This window comes from Phocoena phocoena, chromosome 2 (assembly GCF_963924675.1).
Source record: "Phocoena phocoena chromosome 2, mPhoPho1.1, whole genome shotgun sequence".
Classification (NCBI taxonomy): domain Eukaryota; kingdom Metazoa; phylum Chordata; class Mammalia; order Artiodactyla; family Phocoenidae; genus Phocoena; species Phocoena phocoena.
The window spans coordinates 77,028,664-77,044,554 of record NC_089220.1 but is presented as its reverse complement, the minus strand read 5'-3'; the positions used below and the strand labels follow the sequence as shown (position 1 = coordinate 77,044,554).

The 15,891-nt window shown below is 39.9% G+C and overlaps 1 protein-coding gene across 1 annotated transcript in view; it reads left to right on the top strand.

The window, feature by feature from the left end:
* Positions 1-15,891, top strand: part of RYR3 (ryanodine receptor 3) — a 374,244-nt gene that overhangs the window by 124,951 nt on the left and 233,402 nt on the right. Inside the window, exons 18-19 of the mRNA XM_065871700.1 lie at positions 170-411; positions 8,943-9,135. Coding sequence (XP_065727772.1) covers positions 170-411; positions 8,943-9,135 — 435 coding nt within the window. The remainder of the gene's footprint in view (positions 1-169; positions 412-8,942; positions 9,136-15,891) is intronic.

Here is a 15,891-nt window from a genome sequence, read left to right as displayed (position 1 = left end):
GATCCAGTGTTGGAGGCTCGAAGCTTTTTGTACTTTAGAACAAGATAAAAATCACAAAATTGCTCTTGCCCTTGCTTTAATTGGGCCGATGCCTCCTGTGGTCTCGTTCGATTTGCTTTTTTACTTCTTAAGAGTCTGTAGATGCCACCTGTCCCATGTTTAATTTCAGTATTCGGCCAAACATCTTCCTGGGAGTCGCTGAGGGTTCAGCACAGTACAAGAAGTGGTACTTCGAGCTAATCATCGACCAGGTGGACCCCTTCCTCACAGCAGAGCCCACACACCTGCGGGTGGGCTGGGCCTCTTCCTCAGGCTATGCCCCATACCCCGGAGGCGGAGAAGGATGGGGGGGCAACGGTGTTGGCGATGACCTGTACTCCTACGGCTTTGACGGACTTCACCTTTGGTCAGGTGAGCACCTTGCCGAAGCTTTGGCCCCTTATCTCTTCCTGAGGATGATTGATGCTCAAATTGTTCAAACTGAGATGGTCACTTCTTGTTGAAATGATACAGACTCAAGTCTCAACTGATTAGATGGTTAAGCAGGAAGGGCATCACATCTGAAATGAGACTGTCCTGCATTTAAACCATGAGTCTGGCACTTCAGCTGCATGGTCTAGTACAGATTACTTAACTCTTCTCAAGCTCAGTGTCTGCTTCTGTACAATCCTAATTGCATAGACTTGTCAAGATTATATGGGTAAACAGGGAAGGAGAAAAAGACTGAGCATTTACTTACTGGGCAGTAGGCTACATATCTTTTGTACATTTCTCTCATTTCATTCTTACAGTGACTCCCTAAGGTGGATAATATTGATCTCATGTTACAGACATGGAAACTGAGTACAGAGGTGTTTAATTAACTTACTCCCAATCACACTGGGACGGATCCACATCTGACTACAAGTCCGTCATTCTGTCGATGCAACACATTGCTTCGTGATACACTTTGTAAGGTGTCTGGGTCTGTGCCTGACACACAGTAGATGCTAATCTCTTAAAGGAATTCAAAGCTTCCTTTTTTATATAGACATTGATGCTTTCCCCAAAGCATGTCCATGGCCTGTGCCTGTGGACGAATGGGTTGGCTTCTGCCTGGGTGAAAATGTAAAACTAACCCTCAGGCTTTCACCCAAAGCAGAAGCTCTACTCCTCCCATCTGTTGTCCACAGTGTGTCTTATCTGTATCTTTTGTAAAACTGCAACTGGAGACACTGTGTCCCTTATAGAAATTCCTTAGGTAAGCGTTGTGATGCATGCCTCTTACATAAGGAACCAGGACACACATTTCTCCCTAAATCCAGTACCAGGGAAAAGTTTGTCTCCACAGGACAAAACTATGTATTTTCTTTTGTATCTGAGAACTACATTATCCATCATGTTTTCCTTCTTCCCTTAGCTTCCAGTTAAAACCAGTAGCTCAGGGCCTGGTCACATGTTTCTTATAGTTGGTCTTTACTTTCAATTGATCAGTATGGGTTTTTCTTTTTGTAATTTTGTGCTGTTTTATATTCAGTGTAAACATTTTTTAACTTTTAGGAATGGTGTAAACGTATTTATTTAGGTACTTCTTTATCTGGGATCATTTATGGGAAGAAATCATCTGTGTCTGTTTTTGTGTGTCCCAGGGGACAGTGTGGTACAGACAAAAGTGGGTACGAAAGGGCAGGATGATGGGTTAGAGTGAAGTGGCAGTCTTGTTCTCATATCCTCCCAGCTTAACCTTCCCTGGTTCCATTTTCATGGCGGGTGGGGATGGATCTTCTCCTCTTGGTTCTCAGAGCCCCATCGTAGAGCCACTGTTTCGGTGGTGATATGGTCATAGTAGCCTTTAGCTTAGATTATCATCAGATGGCATAAGGCTCTCAGGAAGTTGTCTCCGGGGAAGTGATTTGAAAAGAAGGAGTCCTTATGCTCACACACATCTACAGCTCCTGAGTTTGATAAAATTGAATCTGTGGGGGAATGAGTGGGATTGAGGTGAGAAAATCATTACCTCCTGCCTGCTGGTTGCCACTCAGCTCCTGCCCTGTCCTCACCATGAGCCAAGCGTATTCTCTGGATCCCAGGCTGCACCAAACGAGAACTCTGGATTGGTTAAGGAAATACGAATTCACCAAGACCCTTGGATGAAGCAAAATGGCCCCTAGTTTCAAAGAGAAACTAACCATTCTCAAAGGAAAACATTTACTCCATCTTTTCTAGATTTCACAGCCCTCCGTGCCCCTCCATGGCATATCCCTTTGTAAAGTCTGCAGAATAGATACATCAGTGAGTCAGGAGACAGACGACCCACTCGTTATGCATCCAGAAAGGGCTGCTGTCAGTGCATTTCAGGACGTGGACATCCATCCAGTTGTGTATTGTTCCAGGAGTGGACGGTGCCCAGGAGTGGACAGTGTTCCCTTCTTTCCTCTTGTCCACTCAAGACCAGGAAGCCAGATGTGCTGAGCCCACACGGTCATTACTAGCAAGGGCTCATCTGATTGGAAATACAGGGGAAGGGGGCTTGGGATTCAGTTTTTCAAAAGCTGACTGTGGCTCTCTGAACATTATTCACATAGTAATATAACTCCGTATAGGTGCATTTGGGGGACTTCACCCCTCAGCCTTCAGCATCTGGTGAGATGTAGAGAAACCAGCATCTACAAAATTGGCACCTTTCATGCTCACTAAAACACAAAGCTTCCTTGGGTTTGGGCATCATTCTGAATTCTCCAAGCAGCACACAGGGAACATATATCTAGCAGAAGGCACTACAGATGGATATGTCATCGTGTGCTCCAGCAGAAGAAATAAGGTTTCTGTTAATGGCTTCTACCAGGACAGCAGTGAATTCTGGACTATCTGATGAAAGGGTAATTGTCTGATGTAGAAATGAAGTGAAGTGACGCTCTAACTTACTACAGGAGGGAATGGAGGGTGGCTAGGGAGAGAGAGTGGAAACTGGTCTGACAATTTTTCTTCTTTTCCTTGAGATGTAAATGCCCAGGTCCATTACCTTTATTTTTTTTTTTAATTGGAGTAGAGTTGATTTACAGTGTTGTGTTAGTTTCAGGTGTACAGCAAGGTGAATCAATTATACATATACATATATCCACTCTTCTTTTTTTTTAAGATTCTTTTTCCATATAGACCATTACAGAGTATTGAGTAGAGTTCCCTGTGCTATACAGAAGGTCCTTATTAGTTATCTATTTTATGTATAGTAGTGTGTATATGTCAGTCCCAATCTCCCAATTTATTCCTCCCCCCCTTATCCCCTGGTAACCATAAATTTGTTTTCTACATCTGTGACTCTACTTCTGTTTTGTAAATAAGTTCATTTATACCCTTTTTGGTAGATTCCACATATAAGTGTTATCATATGATATTTGTCTCTCTCTGTCTGACTTACTTCACTCAGTATGACAGTCTCTAGAAATGGGAGAAAATATTTGCAAACAAAGCAACAGACAAGGGGTTAATCTCCAAAGTATACAAAAAACGCATGCAGCTCAATATCAAAACAAACAAACAACCCAGTCAAAACACGGGTGGAAGATCTAAATAGACATTTCTCAAAAGAAGGCAGACAGGTGGCCAAAAACACATGAAAAAATGTTCAACATCACTAATTATTAGAGAAATGCAAGTCAAAATTACAATGAGGTATCACCTCACATGGGTCAGAATGGCCATCATGAAAAAATCTACAAACAATAAATGCTGGAGAGGGTGTGGAGAGAAGGGAACCCACCTGCACTGTTGGTGGGAATGTAAATTGATACAGCCACTGTGGAGAACAGTATGGAGGTTCCTTAAAAAACTAAAAATAGAACTACCATATGGCCCAGCAATCCCACTCCTGGGCATATACTCGGAGAAAACCATAATTCGAACAGATACATGCACCCCAGTGTTCATTGCAGCACTATTTACAATAGCCAGGACGTGGAAGCAACCTAAATGTCCATCAACAGGAAGGGATAAAGAAGATGTGGTACATATATACAATGGAATATTACTCAGCCATTAAAAAGAACAAAATAATGCCATTTGCAGGAACATGGATGGTCCATTACCTTTAAACTTACCTATGTGCACAAATTAAACCACTGCCTTGAACTGGTCATTAGCTACTTATTAAAGCACAGAGGATGTTGCCAAAGTTGGAAAGAATGGCAGAGCCCTTAACACTTTGTCAGTAGAGAAATTCAAGAAGGAATAGCATGGCTTTGGAGGTATGCCTGGGTTTGAATCCCATCTCTTCACTTATTTGGTTTTTTTAACCAGGCAAAAAGACTTGGTTTCAGAGACTTGGTTTCCTCAGATAAAATGAAGATGATACAAGGCTCTTTGGAAATTTAAATGAAATGAGGGATGTGGATTTTTTGACACACACTAGATGCAAAGTAAATATGATTTCCCTTCCTTCAGTGTCTGTGAAGTCAACCATCATCATAAGGACCAAGTCCAGAGTTTCTCACTCAAGATCATGAGATTAGTCCCATCCTGAGGGAGAAAAGAACCCAGGTTCCATGCTGAATGGGAAAGGAAGTTTTAAAGTGACATCCTGGGAATATGAATGAGCTTTTTCTCCGTGTAGGGGGAGGGCAGCCTTAATCGGTCTTTTTAGCCACCAAAGCCTATGAAGTCACTTTCAAGCAACAGCTGTACAAATATCCCCCATCTCAGCCCTGCCCAGCCCTCCCTACAGACTCCTGAGTCAGCCCAGCCACTGTGATTCTCCTTTCGGAGGAATGGCTCTTTTCTTGTCATCATTTTCTCCCTCCTGATGTAGCCTTTACATACGTAGCCTTTCAGAACTGCAGTCGGGGGTGAATTTGGCTCAGGGCAGGCTATATAGTACGTCACTGGTTAGGGAGCAATTTCACAGGAGGAAATCACACCTACCCTTCCCTTTTTGCAACTTTTTCCCTTGCAAAATTGGAATAAGCAAAGGAATTCACCTTCCCAAAAGATAAGTGATACAGAAAGTAAACGAATGGAATAAAATTGTATTTCCTGATTTCTTAGAACTTCTGACTCATGAGGACAAATTAGCTCTACAGTCAAACTTGGATGAGAGGGTCTTTACGTGTCTCCCTACTAAGATGAGCTCCAGGGTATTGGTTCATCTATCAAAACACACCCTACTGTGACTTGGACTTTTCCAACCCTAGCGCTGTGTGGAGAGGGGTCAAGGAGTAGCTGTAGAACATCAGCATTTTTATGTATTTGGATCTTCTCACTTTCCAATTGCCTGAATATTTGTGTTTACGTTATAATGCCAAACTCTGTGGTGCGTGGGGCAATGGAAATGCTGAGCGTCAGTGTTTCCAATTGTCTACATTACTCATCAGAAGAGACAAAATCCCTCAGTATTACACCCTTGGGTTCATTAGAAGATGTACGGCATATGATAAAGTGGCTTTTCCCTTTATCTTAAAAATGCTAGGCTTGGAACAGCCTTTCCAAGCTTCCTGGGACCTTCAGGTGGTCCTGAGTCTCTAAGTCAGGGGAGGTTTCTTCAGACTAGCAGAAGAAACTAGTAGCAGAGGCCACAAGACTTCCCAGACTGTCTCAGTAGGTAGTCCGATGATTACTCAGAGTTCCTAATATCTGGAAAAGCAGTTGAGGCGATTTAGAAAAACTGCCTGTGACATATTTACTTTTCCTTTCTACAGCATCACATTTCTATTGGTTGTGCTAAAAGCGTCAAATACATCGTAAATGTATTTGAAAGTGACAGTTTTTGAGCACAGTCTTTCAATAAAGGGATTTATTGGTTTCAGTAACTCAATTTTCAAATCACTTTCCTAGACTCAGCCCTCAATGCTATGATTCTCCGTATTGTTATTTTTACCTAATATTATAAAGGACATAATATCCCTACAATGTTCGGGTGAGCTTATCTACTGTTAGCCTAGTAATTAACAAGTCTAGAGTTATAAAAGGAATAGTAATAGCATTTATTGTGGTTTGCAATGTGTCAGTCTCTTCCAGTTACTCTCTATGGAATAGTTCATTCAAAACTCACAATAGGGCTTCCGTGGTGGCGCAGTGGTTGAGAATCCGCCTGCCGATGCAGGGGACACGGGTTCGTGCCCCGGCTCCGGGAAGATCCCACATGCCGCGGAGCGGCTGGGCCCGTGAGCCATGGCCGCTGAGCCTATGCGTCCAGAGCCTGTGCTCTGCAATGGGAGAGGCCGCAACAGGCCCGCGTCCTGCAAAAAAAAAAAAAAAAAAAAAAAAAAATAGGCTCAGACTATGATTTTGATTTGCCTATGGATGCTCTTAGCAAATGTTCCAACAGCAACTTCTACTAGGCACCAGTCTCTTAGAATACGGGAGTTAAAAGACAGTGTCCTTCATCACAAGGACATAACTTCTCGTCCTGGTGGTGGTTTTCAAATGAGAGAGCAGACTGGACAGGAGAGATACTCCCAGCCATCCTTCCTCAGTAAGGCTCTTGGTACTGTGGCGTGTTGAAGGCTAAGTAAAGCTCAGAACTCAGTCCCAGGTGGCATCAAAGCAGTGCTGTATGAAGAGCATCCCCCATGAAGGTTGCTCTTCATCTTTACTGGCTGAGGCTCAGACTAGCACAAAAACCAACAGTGAATTGTGAGAGGGTGGGACGAGAGGGCCCTGGAGTCACAATTCAACCCTGTCAGTTTTGTCCTAGTTGATATGGATCTCAGAAAGCTAAAGGTCCTTCTCATTTGTATTTTTATCCAGTAAGGATCTCAATACTTTTAAAGGTAGTTGTCCAACCCAGCATTTCGATAATTTCCTGGTTTTCCCAAATTCATGGAAATCTCTCAGGATTTGTGCAAATGACTACAGTGATGTTTTCCAGAAGTTAAACTAATTGAAAAAGAAACAGTTGAAGCAGGAAAGATTGGTTTTTACTGGGAAAACAAGAACTCTTAAGAATGAGACAATTGTGGCAAAGTTTGCTGAATTTTAATACCAATAACAGGCTTGAATATGAAAAGGAAGGAAAGATTCTGGGACCCTGGGATAGCTAAACTCCATAAAAGGAGCTGAGAGGACTCAGTCTTGTCAAATGGAGACATTGGAGAGGTATCAAACCTACACACTCATCAAGTTTGCTTAGATTTGTTTTGTTTGAAATAGTGTTGACTGTAGGTCCTACAATGAGGAAGTTGTTCTTCATTCTCAGTGATGAAACAAGGTATAAAATTGTAAAAACAGAGTCTGAGGCCATCCCAGGCTAATTTGCCAATATGCGTTGAATGTATTAGGTGCTGTTGCCCTGTTGCAGTGCCGGTGGTCCAAGTTCTACATCCTTTATTCCCCTATCATCCCTCATCAGGCCCCCATAAAGCCCCACGTTCCAGCCTCACCAAACTCTAGCCATTCTGCAAATGTCATACACTCATACACTCCTCTTGCATAAGCTGTTCCTGCTGTCTGGAATTCTCGTTTCTTTCACATTTATCTGGTGAACCTTTCATTCTTCAAGTTTTAACTTGTTCCATACTCCCAGGCTGACTTTGCACCTTGTTCTGCCTCTAAAGGCATCTTGTCATGTACACCTTCATTCCAATAGTTATACTGAATTGTAGTTCTTTATTTGAATGTTTATTTTCCACAAGACTATGGATTTCTTAGGAGCGGGAACTGGATCCTCAGTCTTTGATCCCCAGCCCCAAGTACAGTATCTGGCACAGTGTAGAGCCTCATTACTGTTTGTGGAAGGGTGGGAGGGAATACAATATGATTTTGTCAGTCAACCAAAACAACCACAAGGGGGTACCTAAATTTTTTTATTAAGGAGAATGTAGTAGTTTCACTATTTTAAAATGCACCACTTAGTTTGGAATCTATTACTAGAATAGCAGTAACCACAGAAAAAGAGTTCTAAACTAAGATTAGGAATATTACATAGCATAGATATATGTACAAAATTTATGAACTCACATAGCCATCATAAGAGGATTTTTTAAAAATTGCCTTTTCATGGCGTATTATGAAGCTATTAAAAATCTAGTTTCTAATGAATATTCCATTATACAATCAAATATTTGCAATGTGATAAGTAGAAAAAACAAGTTACAAAATCTACCATATCCCAGTTTGGGTGAATATTTAAATATATGTGAAAAAGTCAAAAAAATGTATTGTAACATTTTTTTCCTTGTTTATACTTTTCTGTATACACAATTAACATTTATAATGAATGTGTATTGCTTCTGTGATCAAGAAACAAGATATACCTTTATAAATGTTTTGCTTGAAACCCCATTTAATACCTAACTTTTGCCCCTTTGTTGCTCCCTTTCCAATAGAACTGAGAACTTGGTAGGGGGGTGGGAGAGGCGGTTACGATAATTTACTTCTAGAACTTCCAGAATGAGATGGTGTGACATAGAAAACCTAAGAGATGATTCTCTCACTACTTTAAGTTAGGTCAGGAAATGACAAATCATCTTATGAAAGGCAACAACAACAAAAATCAACCAACACAGCGTATAACTGACAATGTGTTTCCCTGCCTCACTGAAGTAATAAATTCTTTAAAACAAGCAACCAAACCGTGCTGCACCGTTTTGTGGCTGGATGGTTTTGCTCTTACTCACTCGGATGGCTCCTGCATCCAGTGCCGAGGTGGCCATGTCTTTTAGAGGAAATAGAAGAAAGCAAGGTCTTGGGGTATCTGTGAATAAACACACACACATAACACACTCTAGGAGCCACACCCAGCAAAGCGGTTTGCCCGTTACTTCAGACACCAGGCCAGAATCTGAGCACATGTTGAACGGGTTGGATTCTTATTTGTTCTCATTCCTGGCAGCTTGAGTCTTTCCTCTGGGACTCATCTCGTCTTGGGCTGCCAGTTCACAAAGCTTAGGAAACCATTTCTCATTGCTCACCTCACCTGTGAGCATCTCCCCAGAGTCCCACACACCTTCTTCCTGTTCTTTGCTCACCAGGCCGCATACCCAGAGCCGTGGCCTCCATCAACCAGCACCTCCTGAAGTCGGACGATGTGGTGAGCTGTTGCCTGGACCTCGGAGCACCCAGCATCTCTTTCCGCATCAACGGGCAGCCTGTGCAGGGGATGTTTGAGAACTTCAACACAGATGGGCTCTTCTTCCCTGTGGTGAGCTTTTCAGCAGGTGTCAAGTAAGTTATGGCTGTGATTTCATGGAGAGTAGCTGTTCCCCCAGCTCCCACCACGCTTATGAGCTGGCGAGTGTGGTAATCTCCTTCAGGGCTTCAGCACCATATCCCCGAAGAAAGCGATGGTGAAAGGGGAGGAGCAATTCAGAGTCACGTGTATATATTTGTGGGACACGTACCTCCTGCCAGTGTTTATGTTATGTTCTCTGATAAATAGTAAGATGAATAAGATAAATCCTATGTATAAAATTACCTTAATAATTGTAAAAAGTATTTCATGCTCATTACAAAAAAATTTGAAACATATAGATAAGACAATAAATATCACCCATAATCCCAATGTTTAGTTCTACTCTCTATTAGTCTTTTGGTATATTTTCTTCAAGTCTTTTATATTACAGATATATTTATTTTTTAATTGACATCATACTAAAAATGAAGTTTTGTCTTGATTTTTTTTCATTCAGCAGTAAGTACAGAGCCTTTTCCTGAGTTATTAAGTATCCTTCTCAGAATGACTTTTTTGGCCAATAATATCCTTTCATTTGGCTGTCCCACAATATAACCATTACTTTATGTTAGTCTTCCATGCTGATTTCTTTTTTATTGTTATAAATGAAATTATCATGAACATCCTTGAGGACAATTCTTTTGTCTGCATTTCTGTTTAGTTCCTCCCAGAAGTAGGTCAAAAGGTACAGTCTTTTTAAAGTCTAAATTTACAATCGTGTGGCCAAAGAGATTTTCAGGAAGACTGTATGAACAGTTCAGAATTCATTATCAACAATTCTGAAATCTAAAAAACTCTGAAAACCATACATTTTTTTCTTAACTCATTTCACCGCAGACTCCGACCTGAACTTATTTTGTGTAAAAAACTGGCACCAACAGAAATGAGGCTGTTTTCAGTCCTTCATGGTATTCAATTTCTTGTGAATATTTACATGCTTAACAGCAAAAATGTATGTGTTTGATTATGGGGTACAGCCTCTCACCTAACTGGAGGTTCTATTTAATATATACTACGTCTTATTTTCTTCTTTAAAATCTGAAGATTTCTGAAGTCTGAAACACAGCTCCAAAAATTTCAGATAAAGAATTTCGGCCTGTAGTATCATTTAAAGTAACATATGGGAATACCCAACTGATTGGTTGCCCATTACCTTTTATTGTTATGGGTTATTTTTAATCTGCGCCAATTTGAGAAAATTGTGTCTTAGTTTTAACTTCCTCTTTGTTTGATAACTGATGTGGTTAAACAGTTTTTATGCTTATTGTTCTTACATGTTATTTCAACCCAATATTTTTTTTTAATTCTGTGTTCTCTGCCTTTCTGGTATTAATTTTGGGGGCAATTTTTTATATATTAAGATTATTAAACTATTATTGCTTTCAAATATTTTTCCCAGTTTGTGATTTACCTTCTTAAGCTTAGTTTTTTTCTTTTTTTTTGTTTCCCTTTTACAAGAATAATGCAAGTCCAAAAAAAAAACCAAGAGCCCATAGTTGTAACACCCAGAGATAACCATATTACCTTTTCATTTATACATCTCAATTATTTTAAATTAAATTGAGCTTGTACTATGCATGTTGTTTTTCTTCATACTGTTGACAACTGTTGTGTTCATTGTTCTACCCCTTTCCTTTTTTTTTCTTTAAACATCTTTATTGAAGTATAGTTGCTTTACAATGGTGTGTTAGTTTCTACTTTATAACAAAGTGAATCAGCTATATGTGTACATATATCCCCATATCTCCTCCCTCTTGCGTCTCCCTCCCATCCTCCCTATCCCACCCCTCTAGGTGGTCACATAGCACCCAGCTAATCTCCCTGTGCTATGCGGCTGCTTCCCACTAGCTATCTGTTTTATATGTGGGAGTATATATTAGTCCATGCCACTCTCTCACTTCGTCCCAGCTTACCCTTCCCCCTCCCCATGTCCTCAAGTCCATTCTCTACATCTGCGTCATTATTCCTGTCCTGCCCCTAGGTTCTTCATAACCTTTTTTTTTTTTTAGATTCCATATATATGTGTTATATATATGTGTTAGCATACAGTATTTGTTTGTCTCTTTCTGACTTACTTCGATCTGTATGACAGACTCTAGGTCCATCCACCTCACTACAAATAACTCAATTTCTTTTTTATGGCTGAGTAATATTCCATTGTATATATGTGCCACATCTTCTTTATCCATTCATCTGTCGATGCACATTTAGGTTGCTTCCATGTCCTGGCTATTGTAAATAGAGCTGCAATGAACATTGTTGTACATGACTCTTTTTGAATTATGGTTTTCTCAGGCTATATGCACAGTAGGGGGATTGCTGGGTCATATGGTAGTTCTATTTGTAGTTTTTGAAGGAACTTCCATACTGCTCTCCATAGTGGCTGTATCAATTTACATTCCCACCAACAGTTCAAGAGGGTTCCCTTTTCTCCACTCCCTCTCCAGCATTTATTGTTTCTAGATTTTTTGATGATGGCCATTCTGACTGGTGTGAGGTGATATCTTATTGTAGTTTTGATTTGCATTTCTCTAATGATTAGTGATGCTGAGCATCCTTTCATGTGTTTGTCTGCTATCTGTATATCTTCTTTGGAGAAATGTCTGTTTAGGTCTTCTGCCCATTTTTGGATTGGGTTGTTTGCTTTTTTGATATTGAGCTGCATGAGCTGCTTGTAAGTTTTGGAGATTAATCCTTTGTCAGTTGCTTCATTTGCATATATTTGCTCCCATTCTGAGGGTTGTCTTTTCATCTTGTTTATGGTTTCATTTGCTGTGCAAAAGCTTTTAAGTTTCATTAGGTCCTATTTGTTTGTTTTTATTTCCATTTATCTAGGAGGTGGGTCAAAAAGGATATTGCTGTGATTTATGTCATAGAGTGTTCTGCCCATGTTTTCCTCTAAGGGTTTTATAGTGTCTGGCCTTACATTTAGGTCTTTAATCCATTTTGAGTTTATTTTTGTGTATGGTGTTAGGGAGTGTTCTAATTTCATTCTTTTACATGTAGCTGTCCAGTCTTCCCAGCACCACTTATTGAAGAGGCTGTCTTTTCTCCATTGTATATTCTTGCCTCCTTTATTAAAAATAAGGTGACCATAAGTGCATGGGTTTATCTCTGGGCTTTCTATCCTGTTCCATTTTTCTATCTTTCTGTTTTTGTGCCAGTACCATACTGTCTTGATTACTGTAGCACTGCAGTATAGTCTGAAGTCCGGGAACCTGATACCTCCAGCTCTGTTTGTCTTTCTCAGGATTGCTTTGACTATTCGGGGTCCTTAGTGTTTCCATACAAATTGTGAAAGTTTTTGTTCTAGTCCTTTGAAAAATGCCATTGGTAGTTTGATAGGGATTGCATTGAATCTGTAGATTGCTTTGGGTAGTATAGTCATTTTCACAATGTTGATTCTTCCAATCCAAGAACATGATATATCTCTCCATCTGTTTGTATCATCTTTCATTTCTTTCATCATTGTCTTATAGTGTTGTGCATACAGGTCTTTTTTCTCCTTTGGTAGGTTTATTCCTAGGTGTTTTATTCTTTTTGTCACAGTGGTAAATGGGAGTGTTTCCTTAATTTCTCTTTCAGATTTTTCATCATTGGTGTATAGGAATGCAAGAGATTGCTGCGCATTAATTTTGTATCCTGATACTTTACCAAATTCGTTGATTCGCTCTAGTAGTTTTCTGGTAGCATCTTTAGGATTCTCTGTGTATAGTATCATGTCATCTGCAAATAGTGACAGCTTTACTTCTTCTTTTCCAGTTTGGATTCCTTTTATTTCATTTTCTTCTCTTACTGCTGTGGCTAAAACTTCCAAAACTATGTTGAATAATAGTGGTGAGAGTGGGCAACCCTATCTTGTTCCTGATCTTAGTGGAAATGGTTTCAGTTTTTCACCATTGAGAATGATGTTGGCTGTGGGTTTGTCATATATGGCCTTTATTATGTTGAGGTAAGTTCCCTCTATGCCTACTTTCTGGAGGGTTTTTATCATAAATGGGCATTGAATTTTGTCAAAAGCTTTTCCTGCATCTATTGAGATGATCTTATGGTTTTTCTCCTTCAATTTGTTAATATGGTGTATCACATTGATTGATTTGCGTATATTGAAGAATCCTTGCTTTCCTGGGCTAAACCCCACTTGATCATGGTGTATGATCTTTTTAATGTGCTGTTGGATTCTGTTTGTTAGTATTTTGTTGAGGATTTTTGCATCTATGTTCATCAGTGATACTGGCCTGTAGTTTTCTTTCTTTGTGACACTTTTTTCTGGTTTTGGTATCAGGGTGATGGTGGCCTCGTAGAATGAGTTTGGGAGTGTTCCCCCCTCTGCTATATTTTGGAAGAGTTTGAGAAGGATAGGTGTTTGCTCTTCTCTAAATTTTTGATAGAATTCATCTGTGAAGCCTTATGGTCCTGGGCTTTTGATTTTTGGAAGATTTTTAATCACTGTCTCAATGTCAGTGCTCGTGATTGGTCTGTTTATATTTTCTATTTCTTCCTGGTTCAGTCTCAGAAGGTTGTGCTTTTCTAAGAATGTGTTCATTTCTTCCCAGTTGTCTGTTTTATTGGCATATACTTGCTTGCAGTAATCTCTCATGATCCTTTGTATTTCTGCAGTGTCAGTTGTTACTTCTTTTTCATTTCTAATTCTAATGATTTGAGTCTTCTCCCTTTTTTTCTTGATGAGTCTGGCTAATGGTTTATCAGTTTTGTTTATCTTCTCAAAGAATCAGCTTTTAGTTTTATTGATCTTTTCTACTGTTTCCTTCATTTCTTTTTCATTTATTTCTGATCTGATCTTTATGATTTCTTTCCTGCTGCTAACTTTGGGGTTTTATTGTTCTTCTTTCTCGAATTGCTTTAGGTGTAAGGGTAGGTTGTTTATTTGAGATTTTTCTTGTTTCTTGAGGTAGAATAGTATTGCTATAAACTTCCCTCTTAGAACTGCTTTTGCTGCATCCCATAGGTTTTGGGTCGTCTTGTCTTCATTGTCATTTTTTTCTAGGTATTTTTTGATTTCCTCTTTGACTTCTTCAGTGATCCCATGGTTATTAAGTAGTGTATTGTTTAGCCTCCATGTATTTGTTGCCCCTTTCCTGTATCAGTTGGATGCTGTATTAATTATTTTAGTCTGACAATACATTTTAACATTTGTAAGGCAAGACCTCATTATAACTCTTTTGTCGCAAAATTTTCTTAGCCATTCTTGATACCTGCTTGTTAAGGAGATCGTAAGTGATTGAGTGGGAGACTAGAGTCAATACAGTTAGAATGACGCTGGTTTCCATTGGAAAGGGCCATGAAAAGAGGAGAGTTGTGGAGAGCAGACACTTAAAGCTGGGACCACAAAAAATCCATCTGAGAGCTTCTAGTATCCAACTGATGGGACGTCCAGAGTGATACCACTGTGATAGGTCTCAGTACCTCCGGAAGACAGATAAATCAAGGCATATTCATATATTTTCCAAAAAAGGATACAACTTTCATTCTGTCTCAATTAAATAGACTCTTTAGGAATAAAGAATTATCCTTTGGATATGATATTCAACTTTTGGAATTTGACACAGATATGTAAACATACATACTATACAGCAGGGTTTCCCAACCCCCTGTTAGGAAGTGGGCCACACAGCAGGAGGTGAGCGGTGGGCAGCAAAGCTTCATCTTCTGCTCCCCAGTGCTCGTGTTACCATCCCTCCCCAACCCCTGTCCCTAGAAAAATTGCCTTCCGCATAACCAGTCCCTGGTGCCAAGAAAGTTGGGGACCGCTGGTATACAGTACAGGTGTACCTCGTTTTATTGTGCTTCGCTTTATTGCAAGTTTTACAAATTGTAGCTTTGTGGCAAGCCTGCATTGAGCAAGTCTACTGACACCATTTTTCTAACAGCATTATTTTTTAATTAATATATGTACATTTTTTTTTAGACAGAATGCTATTGTGCACTTAACAGACAATGGTATAGTGTAAACACAGCTTTTATATGCACTGGGAAACCAGCGTATTCATGTGACTCACTTTATTGTGATACTTGCTTTATGTGGTGTCTGGAACCAAAGTCACAATATCGCCAAGGTACGCCTGTAATGTATGTTTGCAAACATACATAGCAACACAGTATACACATCCCTACACATGTACAAATATAGACATATTTATAAACATACCCATGTAGATGGATATAATATATTGAAATTAAGCATTTTCATTGTTTGACGTTCTTGTAACAAATGGAGAACCACTATAGTAAAACCTTACTAAGGTTGTAAATATGCCCATCACAGGTTAAGCCAGAGACTCTAACATCAGCCTTAGGAGCTATATTCTAAAGAGCTGAGCGTTCTTTACCTGTGTTTCTCTGTGCTGAGAATATTTCCATGAGAATTTCACCCCAGTTCTCCCTTTTGGAGTGCGATAGAATGTATCATTCCTATTGCTGTCCATAGGGAGCATGTAGAAAACAAGAAGTGGTATTGAAAGACAGAGGCACTGTAAACACAAAGAAAACTGATTGGAACAAAGACCTTCTGGCAATCGGGGAAAACCAGCAGAAGCCTCATTGTGCATCTTGCCCACCCTATTCCCCGGGAGTAAAGAGAATGAGCAGAAATCTAAATCCAGCATAATAGCATTTGGATCATCCACCTGTTGGCTCAGTGCCTTCTCTGGAGAAGCAAGGTCACTGAGCAGTCAGTTCTCAGGACTGCATTTGCCTGGGTAGTTAACGGCCTTGGTCACCCAGCATCA